Genomic DNA, 19,943 nt, shown 5'->3' on the forward strand with positions numbered 1-19,943 from the left:
ATTAAACTTACAGTTAAGAGACAGTCAATAATCAAGATAACAAAAATCATATAACCATAAAGAAACAAAGATAAGGCAAACATTTAAGTTTTAAAAGATGCTAGTGCGACTGGGAACCTGCTAAAGTAGAAAACTAGTCATTCAAGAATGGACCTCTTTGAGGGGGCAAAGAAATGGCAAGTATACCTTTATACTAAGGACACCTATTTCATGAATATGATTTAGGAACTTAGAAATCCTACACCATCACACTAAGGATGAGAAGTGAAGCACGCTAAAATTTCTAGAACATTACTTCAGTCAGATTTGTGAGAGAAAATTATAGACCACATCAACAAGTTACAAACTGCGATAGAAAAAATGATTTCTAAAAGGTAGGGTAACATAGGAACACGCTATAAAATCAAATGCAAAAATGACTTTAATGAGATGCAATGATTTGCGGAAAAAGCATGGAAAATTAACATATGCAAAGGGTATTTCTTTATTGAAGCAAAGACAGAAAAATAGAAAGAGGTGCAGTATAGTGTTCGCAGCAGTATATTTACCTAGACTGGTGTGAAAACCAACCCTGGCCACGGGTCAGTTAAGGACAGGAAAACCCTCAAGGATGGATAACCCTCAATGGGACAGCAGATGCAGAATGGACACTCCAGGACAGGACATGAAACCCAGATTAGGATCAGGACAGGACCACCAGGACACGACCAGCACCCGCAGCTCGGAAGCAACGCCTGTGCTCCACCCTCTCCGCAGCTACCGATCAGAACCCCGATTGGGTCAGCGAACTCCCCAGCAAAGTGCTCCGCCAGCACTTTAAGGTTTAGTAAAACCTTTGTCTATGGTCAAATTCGGACAGAGTGCTCCGCAGCGCTCTGTATCTTCAGTCACCTATTGAGTGCGTTGGGTCAGTGACAGGTCAGCTATTCAGACAAGTCGGACAATTTCCCTAGGTGAACCTAGGCTAGATATACTGTTTTGGGACAGTGTACCACCCCCCAAATGTTGCAAAGTGTCAGAATCCCCAATTTCGATTGGTCCTAAGGTAGGATTTGGTTAACACACCAATCAGAACAGACTATTTCAAGACCTATTTTGCATTTTAAGGTGCCGCCTAGCAAGATTGGGGTTCCCGTGAGAAGCCGCATAGAATACAATAGAGAAAATGTCATTGTATCAGTTTGAGGACAGTTAACTCCATCTTGCTGGGTCAGAGGTGGCGTTCACATGAGCATCTTGACCGCGACTGCCAGCTGGCTGAGTTCCACTGCCCAAGGTTATCGGCTTCTGGCCACACGGGCATGCGCCGAAGGGACCTTCAAGATGGCTCTCGGCAATTTCAGACCCCATTTCCCGTGATACATGAAAAGTAAGCGAAGACAAATTAGCACATAGAAATAAATGAATGTATTACATGTCCTGATTTCGTACTTCAGGTCTATCATCATAAAAATATACTATGCAATTAGATATTAGTGCAATACTTAACGACACGAGAGCAAAGGCACGAGCTTCACTTTGTTATCACATTAAGCAACCATCTTGTGACTATTACGCATGCGCACCCTTTCCCTCTCAAACTGTGACTGCGTCATGACACGTGACTATGCCCAACGCATGCGCAGAAACAGAAATGCAAGCAGCGGCCATTTTAGGTACAACGGTTATTTATATTAGTAGAACACATAGGCAAGCTTCGCTACTACACACGCATTCCCAAAATAAAAGAGATTAGTAGAACGTACAATTGTTATGAGGTTAAAACAGATTCGAGGTTCATGAATCGAGCAAGTTGCGATGCGAAATCTTGCTCTATCAGTCGCACTCATTTTACTGCCTTATTTCCAGAAAAGTTGGTGTTGTAAACCAGGGCTGTTTTCGTCCCTAACGTGGTCACTCCTTTCCATCTTGATCAATCGATCACTCTTCCGACCTTTTACCCTCCACCTCATCCTACTAAAGGAAGAGTGGTTGCATCGGTTGAATCTTCAGTGGGTGGTAAACTACTACCTGGAACACAACAGGGATTTCCGATTGGATCACCAGCTGTTTGTTGGCTACCTTGACACCAAAAAGGGTGAAATGGTACAGTAGAGGTCTGGCTCTGTGGATCATCCTCAGCATCAAAGCCTGCTACGCCTCAGCCCAGATAAAGCCTCCTGAAGGAATCAGGACCCATTCCACCAAGGCTAAATCAACCATATCTGCTCTTGCTCAAGGTGTTCTGATTGCTAAGCATTACTGTCTGGAAGCGGAGGAGCACAGGATGTGCACTTTGCCAGGCCCGTCTTGCAGGATTTCGTTTTCTGCGCAAGGTATTGCTGTGAATCTGCAGCTAGAAGTCTCCATCAGAATTAAATATTACTTACCAGCATAATGATTTTTCTGGTGCATGCTCTTTCTAGGTGCAGATTCCTCACCAACCCGCCTCTCCATTTGATGGATTATTTATAGAGAAAGTTAATAAGATCCCATGGAACTGCATTTCTTCATCAATGCCAATCTGCCCTCTAGCCTCAAATACTTGGAAAATACAGAGAGAAACTGACATCTATGTGCCAGGGCGGTCGTTTTATGACCACAGTGGTGTCGCCTAACGTCACCTCCGGTCCCAACTGATTCCAGTGCCCAATACCAGTGACCTTGTTGCTTTGTTTTCTGGATCCAGTCTGATGCTTAGGGAGCGTTCTACTGGTGAGGAATCTGCAGGTAGATAGAGTACCTACAAGAAAGATGGCTACCACAGGTAAGTAATTTTTTTTTCTCTGTGATTATCAGGTCTGTGGTGTTATTTGCAATGTTAGATCTATCACTAGGCTTTGACTCCATACAGTTCCCCCTCACCCCATTCACTAGCATTGTGCTCCTTTGCATACCTCCTCACTCCTTTACTCAAAGCACACCATCAAGTACCTAAGAGACAAATGGACTAATAGACAAAACCTTGTGTGCTGATTAACTGGGACATCTTTCCTTTATTTGTTTGTAAATAAATATTATGATGGTTCAGAACCTATGGTACACAGTTTACATTACTGGGTGAGGCACACTTGACTAGATCCATTCATTCAAATTCACTCTCCTTCCATCCATAATGTCCCAGGCCTAGGCCTGACCCTCTGTATATCCGTATGTTCCTGATGTTGGCCAGGCTTTTGAATTGTTCTTTTCTCGCTGGCCTATTGGATGCTGAACATGTGGTCATCATATCAGCATCTGCAGGCAGGAAGGCTGGTGAATGTAAGTAACCGTTCCTTCCACTGGCAGCCCGGGTACTCCCCAACAGAATTAAAAAAGCCCCACATCGTTGGGCTCTGCTCTTTATAAGGAGGATCAAACAGACGGGCAACCTGTCTGGTAGGGATAATCTGAACATCATTCACTTTAATCAATCAATCAAAAGGCAGTTTAGCCCCTCCTGTGCTCATGACGAGCTCAGCTCGTCATGAGCCACGGCGCTCCGGTGCTCATGACGAGTTGAGTTCGTCATGACCGCGCCCGTTAACCCCTTCCATGCTGGGCCGTTTCCGCCGCTGTGCAGTAAACAAAAGAACAGGGCGGGGCCGTGACGAACCCCAGCCGTCATCAGCACACGAGCGCCGCAGAGCGTGGCGGCTGGGGTTCGTCACCAGCATGGAAGGGGTTAAAGCGCATAGCTGCTTCCTCCGAAGCGTCCTGGCGCTCAGTGCTCAAAAGACTGTTATCAGGCGGTAGCTAGGTTATAGGTTAGTCTGAGTCAAACAGAAACGTTTTTAGGTCTCTATTGAAAAAGGAGACAGATGGGGCCCTGTGGAGATTATCAAGCAGAATATTCATAGTTTGGCTGTTAGGACCGTAAGTGAACTGCCGTCACGTCTAACTTAAAAAAATGTAGAGACCTGCATCAGGCAAAGTTCACTCGTGCCATGCGCTAAAGTGGGAGTCTCTTAACCTGGCTGGGTGGGAAGTCATCTCGCGAGGATCTGAGTGGACCAATGGAAATAAAGCAGCACTCTTGGATATGGGAACGATGACCATGATCAAGATTATATGTACAGGTAAGAAATATTCCTTCATTACTCCTCCTCTTTACTGTATCAGCTTCTGGACACCAAAAGACCAAAGCTTGTATAACATGAGCCTCAGGGCGCCTGAGGTCACTCCCTAACCTCAGAAATTACATGGATTGCCATTCCTCTGGACAGGCCCTAGATGTGAAAGAATGTAGGAAAGAGCAGAGTTGTTCTCACGTGTTTTTATTTTTATTTTCAGGTCCTTCCCCAATAACTACTGGGACAAGTTTGTCAAGCGAAAGGTAGGTCCTTAACTGCAGCTCATGCTGCTGCTCATGGAAGTTTCAACCTAATGCGGCCTGCGGGGAGGAGGGGGGGGATGTCTGCATATGTATAACCCATGCTGCAAGGACCAGATGAGTCCTCATAGCTTGGGTAAACCCTCACAGAATCAAGCACTATCTTTGTGAGGTCTGGTGCGTTGGGAGATACTGTCCCCATAGTGTGTTTAGGTACTTTTGAGCGAGTGTATCAAAAAATGAAAACTACAGTTATATTCGCCTTGGTCCGCTTTATGACCTACCTCAGTATCAAAGCGCGTGTGGTGTTAGAATAGTAAATACACACTTCATTATGGTCAATGGATGGTCCTTGTAATGTTATGTATGAAGTGTGGGTGTGTGTCTTTTATATACGTATTCATCGTAGTTGATATCGTTTGTCAGATTACACTTAGATGTTGTTCAGTTCACAGCCTCTCACTGAGGCTTTCCTCAGCTGAACTGCCCATTTCTCTTTCTGGACTACTCATCCACACTACCCATACCACATCCTTGACTGGAGAAACCCATAAAAGTTACTTCAAACACACTACCAGTGCCCTTGCCACACACGGGAACAGCTCGCTCAAAGACTTACCCCTACCTTCAACTACACTAGCCATAAAACTTACTCCAACATCTATATCTGTTCATCCCTCTCTTCTACGTATAGCTCTTCCACACCATTACACATAAAACCAACTACCACAGAACTAACAGTTTGGTTACCACTTCCTGCCACAGCAGTAATAATGTATTTAATTCATCCTTCAACAACACTATCTATAGTGACAGTACTTTTTCCCACTGCCCCACTTCCTCATGTTGCACTACATCGACCTCCCATCACACTCACCAAGGGCCTGAGGTTGGTGATAACTGGATAATGTCTGATTTGGAAAGGAAGCGGTAAGTCTGGAGGAAATGTACCAGAGGAATATTCTCTATCACACTGTTTGGTGTAGAAGTCCCCTAGTAGATTACCCTCTGGATCTGGGGCAATGTTGAGTTCTACTTTAAGCAATCTTGTTCGCTAGTCATAAGCACTGAATAGTCCACCCAATGGTAGGATCCTGGAGCTTTTTTTAAAGAAAAAAAATACCTTTTATGAGAAAAGCCATTTTTAAAGTTAAAAAAGCAAGAATGTTGGTAGCCCATCTGCATGCTAATATGGTAGATTTTGTTTATTTTTTCTTTAAAAAAGAAGCACATGTTACTTTAAAAATAATGTTTAAAAGAGGATCTACAAACATCTTGCATTCACCAGAAGACGTTTTAAAAGCATCTCCTAAATCTCACCTCTTCACACCCTCTCTAGTCTGCCTCTGTGCCTCTCCGGCCCCCGCCCCTCCCCCAGAATCCCATCTCCCTGTTAAAGAGTGTGTCGCACTGCACTGATTTGTTCTACTCTCAATTTACTTTGTATTTGGAAGCTCGCCTCTGAGTGCATGCATCCTATTTGAAAGGCCTGGTAGTAATGGAGCGGGGATGCTTTTCATCATTCGGGAGCACTCGCTGTCCCTGAGCTCCGTGCATCCACAGGGGACCGTGCATGTCTGACAGCCGTGCTCTGCCAATCAGCCGGGGCCGCGAGCTCGTCTCCACCGTGGATACAAAGCATGTCTGTGGCCTGATTCCCTGCTTGGGGGGTGCGTGCATCACCCCGCTGTCCCCAGGCGCCTCGCGCCACCCTTGCCTGACTGTTTAGCATCGAGACGGAGGACGTGAATGGGACCAGGGGCCAGTGGGGTCTGATCTGACAATGTCTGCTTCCTCCCCCTCCTGCCAGGTCATTAACAAGTACGGCGATCTGTACGGAGCCGAGCGGATTGCAGAACTCCTGGGACTGGACAAAAATGCTCTGGACTTCAGCCCAGTGGAGGAGACGAAACCTGAGGAGGGATCTCTCGTGTCATGGTATGAGCTGGTCATTCATTGTACCGCAAAATAAAACCAGAGCGAGCAGGAGGAAGCGTGAGGTCCACATCAGGGCCATGAGGCTAGAAAATATAATCTCAAACAAGCATTGGCAAACCCAATAGGTCTCGCCTATGCAAGAGCTCTTGGCTTTGACAAGGTGTTTTAGCCACGTGGTACACACCATTGTGGCTGCTGTTCAGCATGGCTAAAAGTTGGTCGGGTAGGGTAGATTGGTGTCGAGTGGAGCACAGCAGATTGGAGAAAGGTAGTTTGGGGTAGAGTGGTTTGGGGCCAGGCCCGGACTGGCCATTGCGGGCACTGGGCAATCCCCCGGTGCAGCGCAAGGGTGGGGGCTGGTTTGGGGCCCTGGGGCCGTTTTTGTTACAGGGCCGTTTTAGCAGCATAGCTGCAAAATAGGCCGTGTAACAAAATCGGCCGAAACCGGCCCTGGCAAAGAGCTCGGTCGCACCCCCAGGGGGCCGGCCGAGCACTTTGCCAGGGCTGGTTTTGGTTCCCCTGGTTGGGGCAGATTGGAGTGGGGTGGAGTAGGTTAAATTGGTTTGGAGTGGAGTAGATTTGAGTGGTGTGTGGTAGATTAGAGTGGAGTGGAGTGTGGTTGATTGGGGTAGAGTGGGATAGAGTAGGTGGATTTGAGTGGGTAGATTAGAGTAGAGTGGGGCGGAGTGGAGTTGGAAAGATTGCAGTGGAGTCTAGACTGCAGTGGAGTGAGGGATTGGGGAAGAGTGGAGTGGGTTGGGGCATATTGGTGTGGGGAGGAGTAGGTTAGATCGGACTGGAGTAGATTTGAGTGGTGTGTGGTAGATTAGAGTGGAGTGGTGTGTGGTTGATTGGGGTAGAGTGGGATAGATTAGGTGGTTTGAGTGGGTAGATTAGAGTGGGGTGGAGTGGAGTTGGAAAGATTGCAGTGGAGTCTAGACTGTAGTGGAGTGAGGGATTGGGGAAGAGTGGAGTGGGTTGGGGCATATTGGTGTGGGGAGGAGTAGGTTAGATCGGACTGGAGTAGAGTTGAGTGGTGTGTGGTAGATTAAAGTGAAGTGGGGTGGGGTAGATTGGGTGGTTTATAGTGGGGTGGAATGGAGTGGCAGTAAATTGGGGTAGGCTTGAGTGCAGTCAATTGGAGTAGGGTAGTATGTGATGGAGTGGGGTGGGGTGGGGTGGATTGGGGTGGAGTAGGTTAGATTCGACTGGAGTGGGGTAGATTTATGTGATGTGTGGTAGATTCGAGTGAAGTGGAGTGTGGTAGAGTGGAATAGAGTGTGGTAGATTGAGGTAGAGTGGAGTAGATTGGGTGTATTTGATTAGATTGGAGTGGGATAGATTGGAGTAGTGTGTTGTGGAGTTGAGTTGGAAAAAGTGCAGTGGATTCGAGACGTGTGGAGTGAGGGATTGGGAAGATTGGATTGGGTCAGACTGGAATCGGTGAAGTAGGTTAGATTGGACTGGAGTGGAGTAGATTTGAGTTGTGTGTGGTAGATTAGAGTGAGGTGGAGTGGGGTAGATTGGATGTCTTATAGTAGGGTGGAATAGAGTGGGGGTACATTGGGGTAGTTTGGAGTGTGGTAGATTGGAGTAGGGTAGTTTGTGATGGAGTGGGTGGGGTGGGGTAGATTGGATTGGGGAGTAGGTTAGATTGGATTGGAGTGGGGTAGATTTGAGTGGTGTGTGGTAAATTGGAGTAGAGTGGGAGTTGAGTCAAGACTGGAGTATAGTGAGGGATTGGGGAAGAGTGGACTGGAGTGGGGTAGATTGGAGTGTAGTGGGGTAGATTAGGGTGGAGTAGATTGAAGAGGGATGATTGGAGTGGGGTAGTTTGGAGTGGGACAGATTGGAGTGAGTGGAGTTGTGTAGATTGGAGTGGAATGGGGTGGATTGGAGTGGGGTAACGTAGGGTGTGGTAGATTGCAGTGGGGTGGGGTAGAGTGAGTTACATTGGAGTGAGGTAGATTGAAGTGGGGTAGATTGGATTGTGGTAGATTGTAGTGGAGGATTTGGGCAGTTTAGCGTGGTAGATTGGAATGGGGTAAATTGGAGTGGAGTGGGGTGGGGTAGACTGGAATAGATTGTGGTAGATTATAGTGGGGTGGATTAGAGAGGGAACTTCAATCCCAATGCTCTAGGTACCAGGGATATAGTTTACTAAGGATTTACAAGGGGGCTGAAGTTGTGCCAATTATGGAACAATGGTACAATTTTGGGAAAGAGCTGTGGCACTGGGGACCTTGTTAGCCGACACCCAGTGCACTTTCAATTGAAAACTCATCCGGTATCAGGCAAAAAGTGGAGATGACCTTGTCAAAAAGGGGCACATTCCTACAACGACTAAAACATACCGCCCAAGCCATTCTTATAGCTTTTGGGGCCTGAAATAGTATGAATTGTCACACTTGTAGGAGTGTGATGGTTAATAGCTGTGTTGGTACTGTCATTGGCAGAAGGGGCAAGGGCAAGGCGCACTGGCTGCCTGACGAGGACCCTGGCACAGGGAACAAACAGTATGAAAAGCAGTGTGATCATCAGCAGAAATAAGGAAATGGGCAGTGTCCCCACAGGGTATAGATCGAAGACCATTATGACCATCAGAACACACTAGGAAAAGGGCAGTATCACCACAGGGAACAGAAGGAAGGGCAATATCAACATCACAGACAACACATAGAAACACTGTAACATCCTCACAGGGGCCATGATTCTGGGCCGCATCATCACCAGAGAGAATACTCTGTGCAGTTTGACCAGAGACAACAAAAGTAAGCATAGTATCACAGGAAACCACAGGAAGTGCAGTCCCAGCATACAGGGAGGAAGAAGAAGGGTAGAAGAATCATCACAAGGAACAAGATGAACCGTGGCATCATCATCACAAAAAGGTAGTAAGTACATCATCACAAGGAAAACACAGGGTGAATGATATTATCACAGGGGACAAGATGCAGTGCAGTAGCATCAGAGGAAACAAGAGGAAATTTGGGCCATATTATCAAGCAAGGGCGATACATTATCGCTGCTTTTATCGGCAGGAAACTGCCGCTAAAGTGGCCATAATGGGCTTGATAATATGCCCTTGTGAATTCCCATAGAAGCCCAGGTTCTGGTGTAAACCTGGGCTTCTATAGGAATTCACAAGGGCATATTATCAAGCCCATTATTGCCGCTCTAGCGGCAGTTTCCTGCCGATAAAAGCGGCGATAATGTATCGCCCTTTCTTGATAATATGGCCCGTAGTTTCAACATCACAAGGAACACGATTAGGGCAGTATCATCAGAGAGAACAAGAGGAAGGGCAGAATCATGAGAGAGAGCAAAAGGAAGGGCAGGATCATCATGGCTGGGATCAACACCACTGGGAACAACAAGAAAGTATTATCATCAGAGAGAAGATAACAAGGGAAAAGAGGCAGTGCTGACTCATCTTCATAGAGAACTGAAAGAAGCCTGATTGTTATAGGGAGCACAATAATTTGCCTCAACAGTGGGAATAACAGCAAGTGCATTATTATAACCACAAGGAACACATAGTACCGGGAAGATGAGGGAGTTCAGTATTAGAAGCACAGCAATGAAGGGAAATAGGGCCAGTATTGTCTCGGACAGGAAATTCAATCTCATACATGCAAGCAGCAATGTACAATGCTATCTTGCAACGTTAGGACTTGAAGTACTTCCAACAAGAGTCATGAGAGCAGTGCAATATTCTCAACTCAGGAAACAACTTCAAGGAAAAGATTATAAGGACACCTAATATGGACGTGTTCGATTGAGTATCCAAAACACTAGAAAGTGCTATATCATTGTCATACATAACAATAGGAAGCAACCTTTTGTAATCACATGTAACAACTGGATGTGCTATATTATATTCACCAATACCAGGAAGTTATATATTATATTATAATACATGGGTGACTGCAATCCCTGTGCAACAGTATGTTTCTATGTTTCTTATTTCAGATGATTTGTGAGTCTCTTGTCACCTGTACTAAAGAAATGACCTAACTGATCAAATGTAACAAGTTATTATAGTTGTGACTTCTCAATGCCTGCTTTCAGAGCCAGGGTCAACGACAGGTTAAGAGCGTATTTACAGCTTCAGTTTAAACAAGGGAACGGAACTGGGTTTTCCTTCTGATAACTTTTTCTAAAAGGAAAAGGCGATCAGCATAAGGTAGATATGGCAATATATTTGAGTGTTTTGATGCTACAGGTCATTACAGGAAAGCTAGAATCTCTCCATGTTTTCAGACACTCTGAGGTATCGCATTTTTGCTAATCTTACATTAAACTGATGGTAATACCTTGTTACAAAAATTACTAACTGCTTTACTGTGTGTTCTTTTTGCTACACAATCTGCTTTTATTATTCTTGTCTGCAGTGAATATGACAAAAAGCTAGACACCAAGGAATTAAGTGATTCGAGGGAAGGATGATGGAGTCACCATGTATTATTATGACTAAAATGCCCTCTGCTGTACATTAAAAGGCTATTGCAAGTTACTTTGGAGTTCCATGACCTTATAAAGGAACTATGCTTTCAGTCCTGTTCCTTTATAATATGGTCATGGAAATCCCTTGTGACTTGCAAGATCCTTATAATGTACAGCAGGGTGAACTTTATCCCATATAATCAAACATAACACAGGAATTGATACACAATTACTTAAACTAAAAAAGGAAAGCTGCATCACAATTACGGACAGCATCAATCAAAGGGTGAAAGAAAGCTTTCTGTGCCAAAACAGAGCAAAATCCTTAACCTGGGTGGGACGTCATCTGCATCTATCCTGTTATCCAGTTCAATGTTATGTAAATCTAGTGCTTCCAATAACCATGGCTCATATGGTACAAACACTGGCAGTTATTCTTGACGCAGATCTCAACCTTGCGTCTTAGATCAATGGAGTGGTTAAAGATACATACTTTCACCTTTAGATGCTTAAGAAAATATTCTGACTTCTTCAACCCTAACACAAGTGGGGTTGGGACTGAGAGAGGCAGGTCAAAATAGAAGGGGAAGAATACAAAGGAACCAGAAAATGTGAATACATGACAAATGGTAACTGAAAAGTGCAGCATTTGAGTAGGGATCGTCAGCAGCCAACATTTGGCCTGAAAAGCAATATGTATGGAGACATATTGAAGCACTTTGGATCTGAAGTTAGTCTCACAGCATGTGGGAGGAAATTCTAGAGGTCAGATCCAGTCGTGCTGACAGTATGGCCTCTGCCACTGGCTTGTAGAAAACTGGTTGTGACAAAAACTCTGCTTTGGTATCTTTGGGGACCTGTTTGGCTGGTGAGGAGTAGTCCGTCTAAGTTTTGTTTAGAGGAAAGTAGATTTGCAATAGCGGTGGTGGAACACTAGTAAATAATTTTTTTAATTATTTAAGAGTAACGTTAATGTTATTACAGGTATTAACTGAGAGTGTAATATCACAGATATTAACTGAAATAATAAGCACAGTCCAAAAATATTAGTCCACATGGAAAAGTGCTATGCCCCTTATAACATGTAACACTAGAATGGGCAAAATGATCACGTCTATCCATAGGAAAGTTAGGCATAAAGTAACAGGTAACGAGAAGTCACAGGTCCATGTTATCATCACAGGTAACAGTACACCATATGATATGTTAACTGTGTGGCCTCTTCTAAGCACTTTTTGAGGGCACAACCATACATTTGCAACACTAATAGTACTGTGCTTGTCTGTGTTCCCAGGTTAAGCTCCATCGACATGAAGTATCACATATGGAAACTGGGGGTCGTATTCACTGATAATGTAAGTATTTTTTTGCCTTGCACAACATAAGTTTGCATATTCAACTTGTTGTCAGAATTGTCACTGGGCATTACTACTATGAGCAAGTGAGAACATGGCACAAACTAGATATCACACATCGAATCACATGTAGACATCTATCTGTCCTCTTTTGCCCTTTTTTGTCCAACTTTCTTTGCTTCTTTGGTCTTTCTGCTCAATTCTCTGCACAGTGATTGGAAAAGCTTACATCGAAGGATCAAAAAGCAAAATAGCTAGGAACACTTTGCTGCCACAAGCCAGTTATCCCTGTGAGAATTGAGATCAAGCTAGTTTTTGCCTTTCAGCTCCACAGGAGGGTTCTGCCCTCCCAGAGCTCGCCTTAGGACATCTGCATTATTGTTTGACAGGTGTACCACCCTAGTCAAACTCTCTACCTGCCACTGTCTCCAAAGCGGGTCACGCTCAGCAGACGCTTGGCGCAAGAATCGTGACCCCCCCCCATGAAACCTTTCCCCCCAACCTCACAGAGTAAGTGATAAAATGATAAGGTAAGCGTAGTGGTATTTCACCGACAGCCTGAAGGCCTTCTTATCCTACACCTCTTGTGTCTCTTCACAGTGCCAGACTAAAGTCAAATCCTATAGGGACGTCTTTCCTTGCTGATGATTCTGCCAAGCCTGTTCTCTAAACAGTGGAATTCTCCAGTATTGGGGTGTCTTTCATAGATTCACATGCCTGAATCATTCCCCGTTGTCGGAGTGGGAGTCCCACGGTATATAAAAAAGCAATAACTATGCACATAATAATCCAAAACTCTTGGTAGCATGAAACCAGGAAGTGAAATAGCCCAATGCTACAAAGAAAAAGTTCCACATCTATGACTATCATAGTCATTATACATAGTCCAAACTGCAGCCAATCAGGCGACAGCACCCACCAGAATGTTCTCCCCAGAGACTCAGGCTCTCAGATTTTCTACCGCACGTCGTGTGAAGGGAGTCTCCCTGAGCTCTGCTCAGTATTTCTCAATTCTTCAGGATTTTTTCTGCATTTAGGATGTTTTCTTCAAAGGAATCTCTATTCAGACCATGTGAGTCTTGTGGTAGGCTCTGGATTTTCTCTGAAGACCCCCACTAGAAATGCATCTACTGTCTGTACCCGGATCACTAGGTGAGAGACTGCAAGATATGCAGGACCTTCCCTCAAATAACCCTCAGAGACAGAGAGAGGCGTCTACTTCTGTGGCTACAGAAGATTAAAGATCAAGATAATTCAGTTTCTGAGGTGGGAAGTATTGGCTCTGGGTCATCTGTGTCCTCTTGGAAGAGGGCTTCTGAAGAGGTTTTGTCTTCTCCTGAGGCTAAGGTGTTGAGGAAACAACAACCCTCTAAGGGTTCTGAAATGTCTTCCACCAAGACCCCATCTTCGATGACTCAGTCGACGAAGATTAACATCAACGCGACGTCTACATCGACAGTGACCTTCTCATTACCGAGGCCTCAAATGATTATGTCTTCGGCCTCATCCCCGTCTACACTGATGTCCATGTCTGTGTCACCCATCTCGTCGACGAGAGAGACTGTGCCTTTCGTCGGCGTCCCGTCGACGACGAAGACTAGAATAATCGCGTAGACGATGGCCTCGTCGACGACCACTTCATCTTCGAGGGTTGCTTCGTCGACGGCGGGCTCGTCATCGATAACTACATAGTCGTCGACGGCCGTATCGTCGACGAAGAGTACCTCGTCGATGAAGACATCATCGTCGACGAAAACTTCCTCGTCGACGGTTTTACCTTTGGCTCCATCGACGACGACCTCGTTGACGGCCCTCGCGTCGACACAGAAATTGTCCTCTTGTACAGAGCCGCAAGTCTGGTCAGCGTCTACGGCTATGACATCTACACTGTCTACGATAATACCTTCTTTGTTGCAGAGACGTGGTTCTATGCTGGAGCCACTGTCTACATTGCATATTTCTCCAAATAATGTACCTCTTCAGGCTCCTGAACAATTACTGGATTCAGAAGAAAGTGATGAGGACTCTGAGGTGGATGACGGATTCCGAACAGCTAGAAGCCCTTCAGAATTGTTCATAAATTATCAGGAGGATGACCAGGATGAACAGCCTTCCCTTGAGCCTGTGGCCCCGCCTCCGGATGCTATACCTTCAGCTCAGATGCCTCTAGCCTTACTGAATAATCTCCAACATATGCTAGACGATTATTACCGCCGGTTCCCTCCTTCTGAATCGACAGATTCTGTTCCACCGACACCTGTGCCTCAAGCTTCCTCCTCAGCATTCAGGTCTCCTAGACCGCCTTCCCCAGTACCATCACACCATTCTCCTGATGCTAATTTATCGGATGATGATAGAGAGGATGGTGAAGTGGATGAAAGATCTCTTATGTCGGAGTGGGACCAGTACCAAATCCAAACTCCATGTCCTTCAACTCCAGTTCTCACTGATTCTCCTCCGGCGGATATCGGAGGCTTCCACCTCCTCATGGATAGAGCAACTCAAAGATTCATTTTTCCCATGGAAACGAAGAAGGAGGAATGCTTCCTGTACGATTTTAAGGATCAGCCAAGGAGGCAGATACGATCAATTCCAATATTAGGTTTTATCTGGAAGGAGGAATTGAAGGTAATGACAACTCCTGCGTCTATCCCCCCCCAGTTTTGCCCCGGCTGGACAAAAAATATAAAGCGCCAGGCAATTCAGCGGCATGCCTCGTAGGTCACCCAAAGGCTGACTCCGTAATTGTACAAGCTGCTCAAAGACGGGCTAGAAATCCTTCTTCTCCAATTACAGCCCCACCTGACAGGGATGCCAGACGGTTAGACTCAATTGGGAACAGAGTCTCCACCATGGCAGCGACAACAGTCCGTGCAGCCAATTCACTAGCCATCTTGGGTCGGTACGACCAGCAAATGTGGTCGGACATCTCACCATATGTCAAAATGTTACCAGAACCTTAAAAGGCTGAAGCTCTAAAGATCTTACAGGATGGGGAATGTATCTCTGCGGAGATTATAGATTCGTCCGTGGATGTTGCATCCACAGGTTTCAGATAGCTAGCGGGTGCTGCCGTTCTGCTTAGGCAAGGCTGGTTGAAGGCTACATCTTTTCGCCAGGAGGTTCAGGGGAAGATTATTGACATGCCATTTGATGGAGAGGCATTGCTCAACCCACATGTAGAAGAATCCCTTCAAACCATCAAGAAGGACACAGAGACGGCCAGATCTCTCGGCACTTTACAATTTTGTAAGCGACCCTTTCGAGGTGCGAAAAGGCGTGGATCGTTCTCCAATCGAGGGACCTACAAACAACAGAAATCTTACCAATCATATCAAGGAAATCAACGATACCAGTCACAAAGACAGCAGTCATGTGGACAACATAACACTGCCAATTCACAAAATAAAAGGAAGCCTTCTTACCGCGGAAGAGATTCAAATAAACAATGAAAACTGCCACTTGCCACCGCTTCTACCACAGTCCCATGTAAAGGTTGGAGGAAGAATCTCCCAATTTTACTCAAACTGGTCCTCAGTAACATCAGACTAGTGGGACTTGGACATCGTGTGCCAGAGGCCATGCTCTAGAATTCGAAAAGTTTCCTCCAAATTTCTCCCCAAAAGGCCCACTTCCAGCTCATCTCAGAAAGCTGTTTTCCCAGATAAATCTGATGATACAAAAAGGAGCGATCGACAGAGTCCCTCGGTTACAGAGAGGGACAGGATTTTATTAAAATTTTTTCCTAATAATAAAAAAATCGGGAGAATGGCATCCCATTCTCGATCTTTGCTCCCTCAACAAATACCTAAGGAAATTGTCCTTTTGGATGTTGACGCTTCAAGAAATTCTTCAACTTCTGTCGGCAGGGGATCACGTGGCCACCCTCGATCTTCAAGATGCGTACTTGCATGTTCCGATCCTTCCCAGAAACAGAAAGTACTTGGGGTTCAGAGTGGCGGGCAGGGACCTCCAGTTCAAAGTCCTTCGCTTCGGACTACGGTCGGCACCCCGGGTGTTTACGAAGGTTCTAGCACCAGTAGCGGCGCACCTCCGTCTTGAAGGGATTCAAATACTTCCTTATTTAGACAACTGCCTTATCAAGGCAAATTCTTTTTCGGACACAGACACCCATGTACAAAGATGTCTGTCCCTATTTCAGTCGCTGGGTCTCCCTATCAACCTCGCAAGTCCCATCTGGTTCCTTCGCAAAAACAAACGTTTTTAGGGGCAATTTCTGATAGATACATCTGCCGTGTGGATTCCTCACCTTGTGAATATCCCCCTTGCGTCAGCAACATTCGGAAATTCTTTTCGTAGCCTCGCGCCGACGTGGACTAGGACGTCACAGAGACACGGCCTCGCACGCGACTCCGCTGACGTCACCGACGCCTATAACAGGCCCACGCCGGCGTGATGACATCAGTTCCCTTTTTTCCGCGTCGTCGACGCTAACGGTTATCGGGAATCTCAGTAGCCAACGGATACTTTGTTGTCTATTTGTTGCCATTTTCTGCTTCTTTGTATCCTGTCTCTTCGACGATGTCTTCAAAAAAGACCGGTTTCAAGCCCTGCAGAGAATGCGGCAAAATGATGTCCATTACCGACCCACACAGCGACTGCATCTGGTGCTTGAGTTCGGACCATGATGTGGATGATTGTTCTTCGTGTAAGAAGATGAACCCGAAGGCCCTGAGGGAGAGAGAGGCGAAGCTCCTGATGGCTAAGCTGAAAGCTGGAAAGGAGAAATCGTCGAGGTCTCGTTCTCGAAGGGCGAGGTCGAGGTCAAGATCGAGGTCGAGGTCTGGATCTTGAGGGAGGTCATCTTCGAAGTCGGCTTCGGATCATGTTTCGAAGAAGAAGAAACATTAAAAGAGGAGACGTGAGTCCCGACATCATTCTGGTAAGGAGTCGAGGTCGAAGTCACCGAAGAAGGTACGTTCGAAGGTGGTGACTCTTGATGTTTCGGAACCCGAACCTGAAGGTGAGGCCTCTTCATCGGAGTCGCGGGTGCCGGCTCCGAATCCGTCTCCGAATCCGTCTACAGCGCCATCCCCGGCCCGAGATGAGGAAGAGGTTCGAGAGGATGGGGATTCCGCGCCTATAGATGAGCCGAATCCGAACACTCCTCAAGACCGGCCTGAGGGTTTTCAACCGCCCTTTCCAACCCCAGGCCAGGACCCATCTGCGTTTCTCAACGCAATGTATGGAGTCTTTTCAAGGACGTGGTACCCCTCTGGTGCACCTTCGGGTCCCATGGGTCCTCTGGCTTTTAGTTTAGGAGTTCCTCACTCCTATCCTCCGGCTCCATTTATGCCTTACATGCCGGCTCCGACGCCGCCGTGGCATTTTCCACCTCCACCGAGGCCATCGACGCCGGTCCCGACGTCGCCTGCTCCGAGTCGGCCTCGGACACATCCCTCCGAGCCATCGAGTTCGATTCCGACGTCGATCCCGAATCCGTCGGAGCCGGTGGTGGATCCTGTTGCAAAACGTGTCAAGGTGAGATCCAGAAGGGAGGCTCAACATCTGTTGGAAGAAAGGAGGTACTTAGATTCACATTCTGATATAGAAGAAGGTGAATTGGATGAGGACTGTTTTGAGGAGTTGGCAGACGCAGGAAGCCTGGATTTCTCTCCAGAGTGGGAGTTGCCCTCAGGCTCTAGTACGCCTTCTAAGGATGTTCAACCCTATCATTTAATTATGAGGAAGGCTGCCGATCTCCTTAAATTGACTTTGCCGACTGCAGAATTTAAATCTAATATTCTGACTGAGGTCTTGCATTCTCCAAGTTCAGTGGTGGAGCCTCTTCTTCCTTTTAATGATGCTCTGACAGAGCCCATTTTGGAGGTATGGAAGAAACCGTTGTCGGCTCCTGCTGTTTCTAAGAGTGTAGCCAGGAGGTACAGGGTTGCCCCTGAGGACCCTGCCTTTTTAACCTCTCACCCTTCACCGGAGAGTTTGGTCATTCAGGCTGCATGTTCCAAGAAGAACGTTAGTGCTTTTCCCCAGGTTCCTTGTGAAAAGGAGGCAAAGAAGCAGGATCAGGTGGCAAAGAAGACCTTCTCCTCTGCCAGCATGGCATTAAAGTCAACAAATGCCACTTGTCTGATGGGGAGGTATATGCATGCACTTATGGACTCTTTGCGAGTTCTTGCTCCAAAAGTTCCTGATGACAGCAGGAAGGACTTTGAGAAAGTTATCTCCGACGCTCAGGCGGCAGCTCGCCAGGTCATTCAGAGTGGTCTGGATACTGCAGACTCTGTGGCGCGCATTATGGGCACTGCTGTCGCTACTAGGAGGTCCGCCTGGTTGAAATCCTCGGACTTTTCGGCGGATGTTCAGGCGACATTGTTAGATCTTCCATTCGATGGTTCTGGCCTCTTTGGGAAGAAAGCTGATGCGGCCCTTGAGAGGTTTAAGGATAGTAGAGCGACTGCCAAGTCTTTAGGTCTTCAAATGAGAGGTTCTTCGACTGGCAGAAGATTCAGGGGTTTTGGTCGCTCTTCCTTTCGGAATTTCCGGCAAGGCCAGCAGCAGCAGCAGCAACAACAGCAGCAGCAAAATTCCTTATATAGGTCATATAGGGGAAAGCAGAGAGCACGTCCTCGTGGACGTCAGGCCTCTTCCTCCTCCACTTCCTCCAACCCCCCTGCCCCTGAGAAGCAGCCCTAGATCCGCCATTCAGGATCATGTGGGTCCGGTTGGGGGCCGGCTTACCCATTTTCTACAGGATTGGGAATCGGTTACATCAGATCTTTGGGTTCTAAATCTTGTGGAAAATGGGTATGCTCTTCCCTTTCGGGAATTCCCTCCCAATTACCCTCCTTGCCAGGGGTATTGCTCCGAGGAACATTTGTCACTTCTGCAGGAGGAAGTGTTGACTGATAAAAAAGGGTGCGATAGAGGTGGTTCCAGAGCAGGAAAGGGGTCAGGGATGCTACTCCCGGTATTTCCAGATTCCGAAGAAGGATGGCAGACTTCGTCCAATCCTGGATCTCAGGATCTTGAATCTCTATCTGAGACAGGAGAAATTCAAGATGCTCACCCTTGCTCAGGTTCTTCAGGCGCTGCAAGAAGAAGACTGGATGGTGTCGCTCGACTTGCAGGATGCTTATTTTCACATCCCAATCCTGAAGTCGCACAGGAGGTATCTCCGTTTTACGGTGGGATCGCAGCACTACCAGTTTGCGGTCCTTCCGTTTGGACTTACTACTGCGCCTCGAGTCTTCACCAAGGTGATGGCAGTGGTGGCGGCGCATCTCAGGCGATCAGGGATTCCAGTATTCCCTTATTTGGACGACTGGCTGATCAAAGCAGAGTCGTCAGAGAGAGTGCTCCATCATCTGCGAGAGACAACCCAGTTGTTGTACAGGTTGGGTTTTTCGATAAATGTGCCCAAGTCTCACCTGGTGCCCTCCCAGCGCAACCTGTTCATAGGTGCCGTACTGGACACAACTGTATGTCGTGCATTCCCTCCTCCTCAAAGGATTCGCGACATACAGGAGATGATTCCTTTATTTTACAATGGAGCGGTCGTTCCAGTCCTGAAGGTCCTTCGCCTGCTCGGTCTGTTTGCTTCATGCATTCTGTTGGTCAACCATGCGCGCTGGCACATGAGGGCGCTCCAGTGGTGCCTCCGCAGGCAGTGGTATCAGCACAACGGAGATCTCAGGGAGTCAGTGAGGATCTCCAGAGAAGCTGCGGCGGATTTGTCTTGGTGGGGCGTGGAAGGCAACCTGTCTCAAGGAAAACCTTTCCAACTGCCTCCTTCGGTGGCCACAGTGATAACGGATGCATCCCCTCTCGGGTGGGGTGCTCATCTGGGGGATCTGGAGGTCAAGGGCCTTTGGTCTCCAGAGGAAAGGTTGCTTCACATCAACCTTCTAGAATTGCGGGCGATACGTTTAGCG

At 46.8% G+C, this 19,943-nt stretch overlaps 1 protein-coding gene across 1 annotated transcript in view; it reads left to right on the forward strand.

Annotated features, from left to right (window-relative positions):
- Window positions 1-19,943, forward strand: part of RYR3 (ryanodine receptor 3) — a 1,933,484-nt gene that overhangs the window by 1,797,628 nt on the left and 115,913 nt on the right. Inside the window, exons 94-96 of the mRNA XM_078661960.1 lie at window positions 4,252-4,294; window positions 6,102-6,229; window positions 11,970-12,030. Of these exons, the coding sequence (XP_078518086.1) occupies window positions 4,252-4,294; window positions 6,102-6,229; window positions 11,970-12,030 (232 nt within the window). The remainder of the gene's footprint in view (window positions 1-4,251; window positions 4,295-6,101; window positions 6,230-11,969; window positions 12,031-19,943) is intronic.

Source organism: Lissotriton helveticus, chromosome 9 (genome assembly GCF_964261635.1).
Source record: "Lissotriton helveticus chromosome 9, aLisHel1.1, whole genome shotgun sequence".
NCBI classification, from domain to species: Eukaryota; Metazoa; Chordata; class Amphibia; order Caudata; family Salamandridae; genus Lissotriton; species Lissotriton helveticus.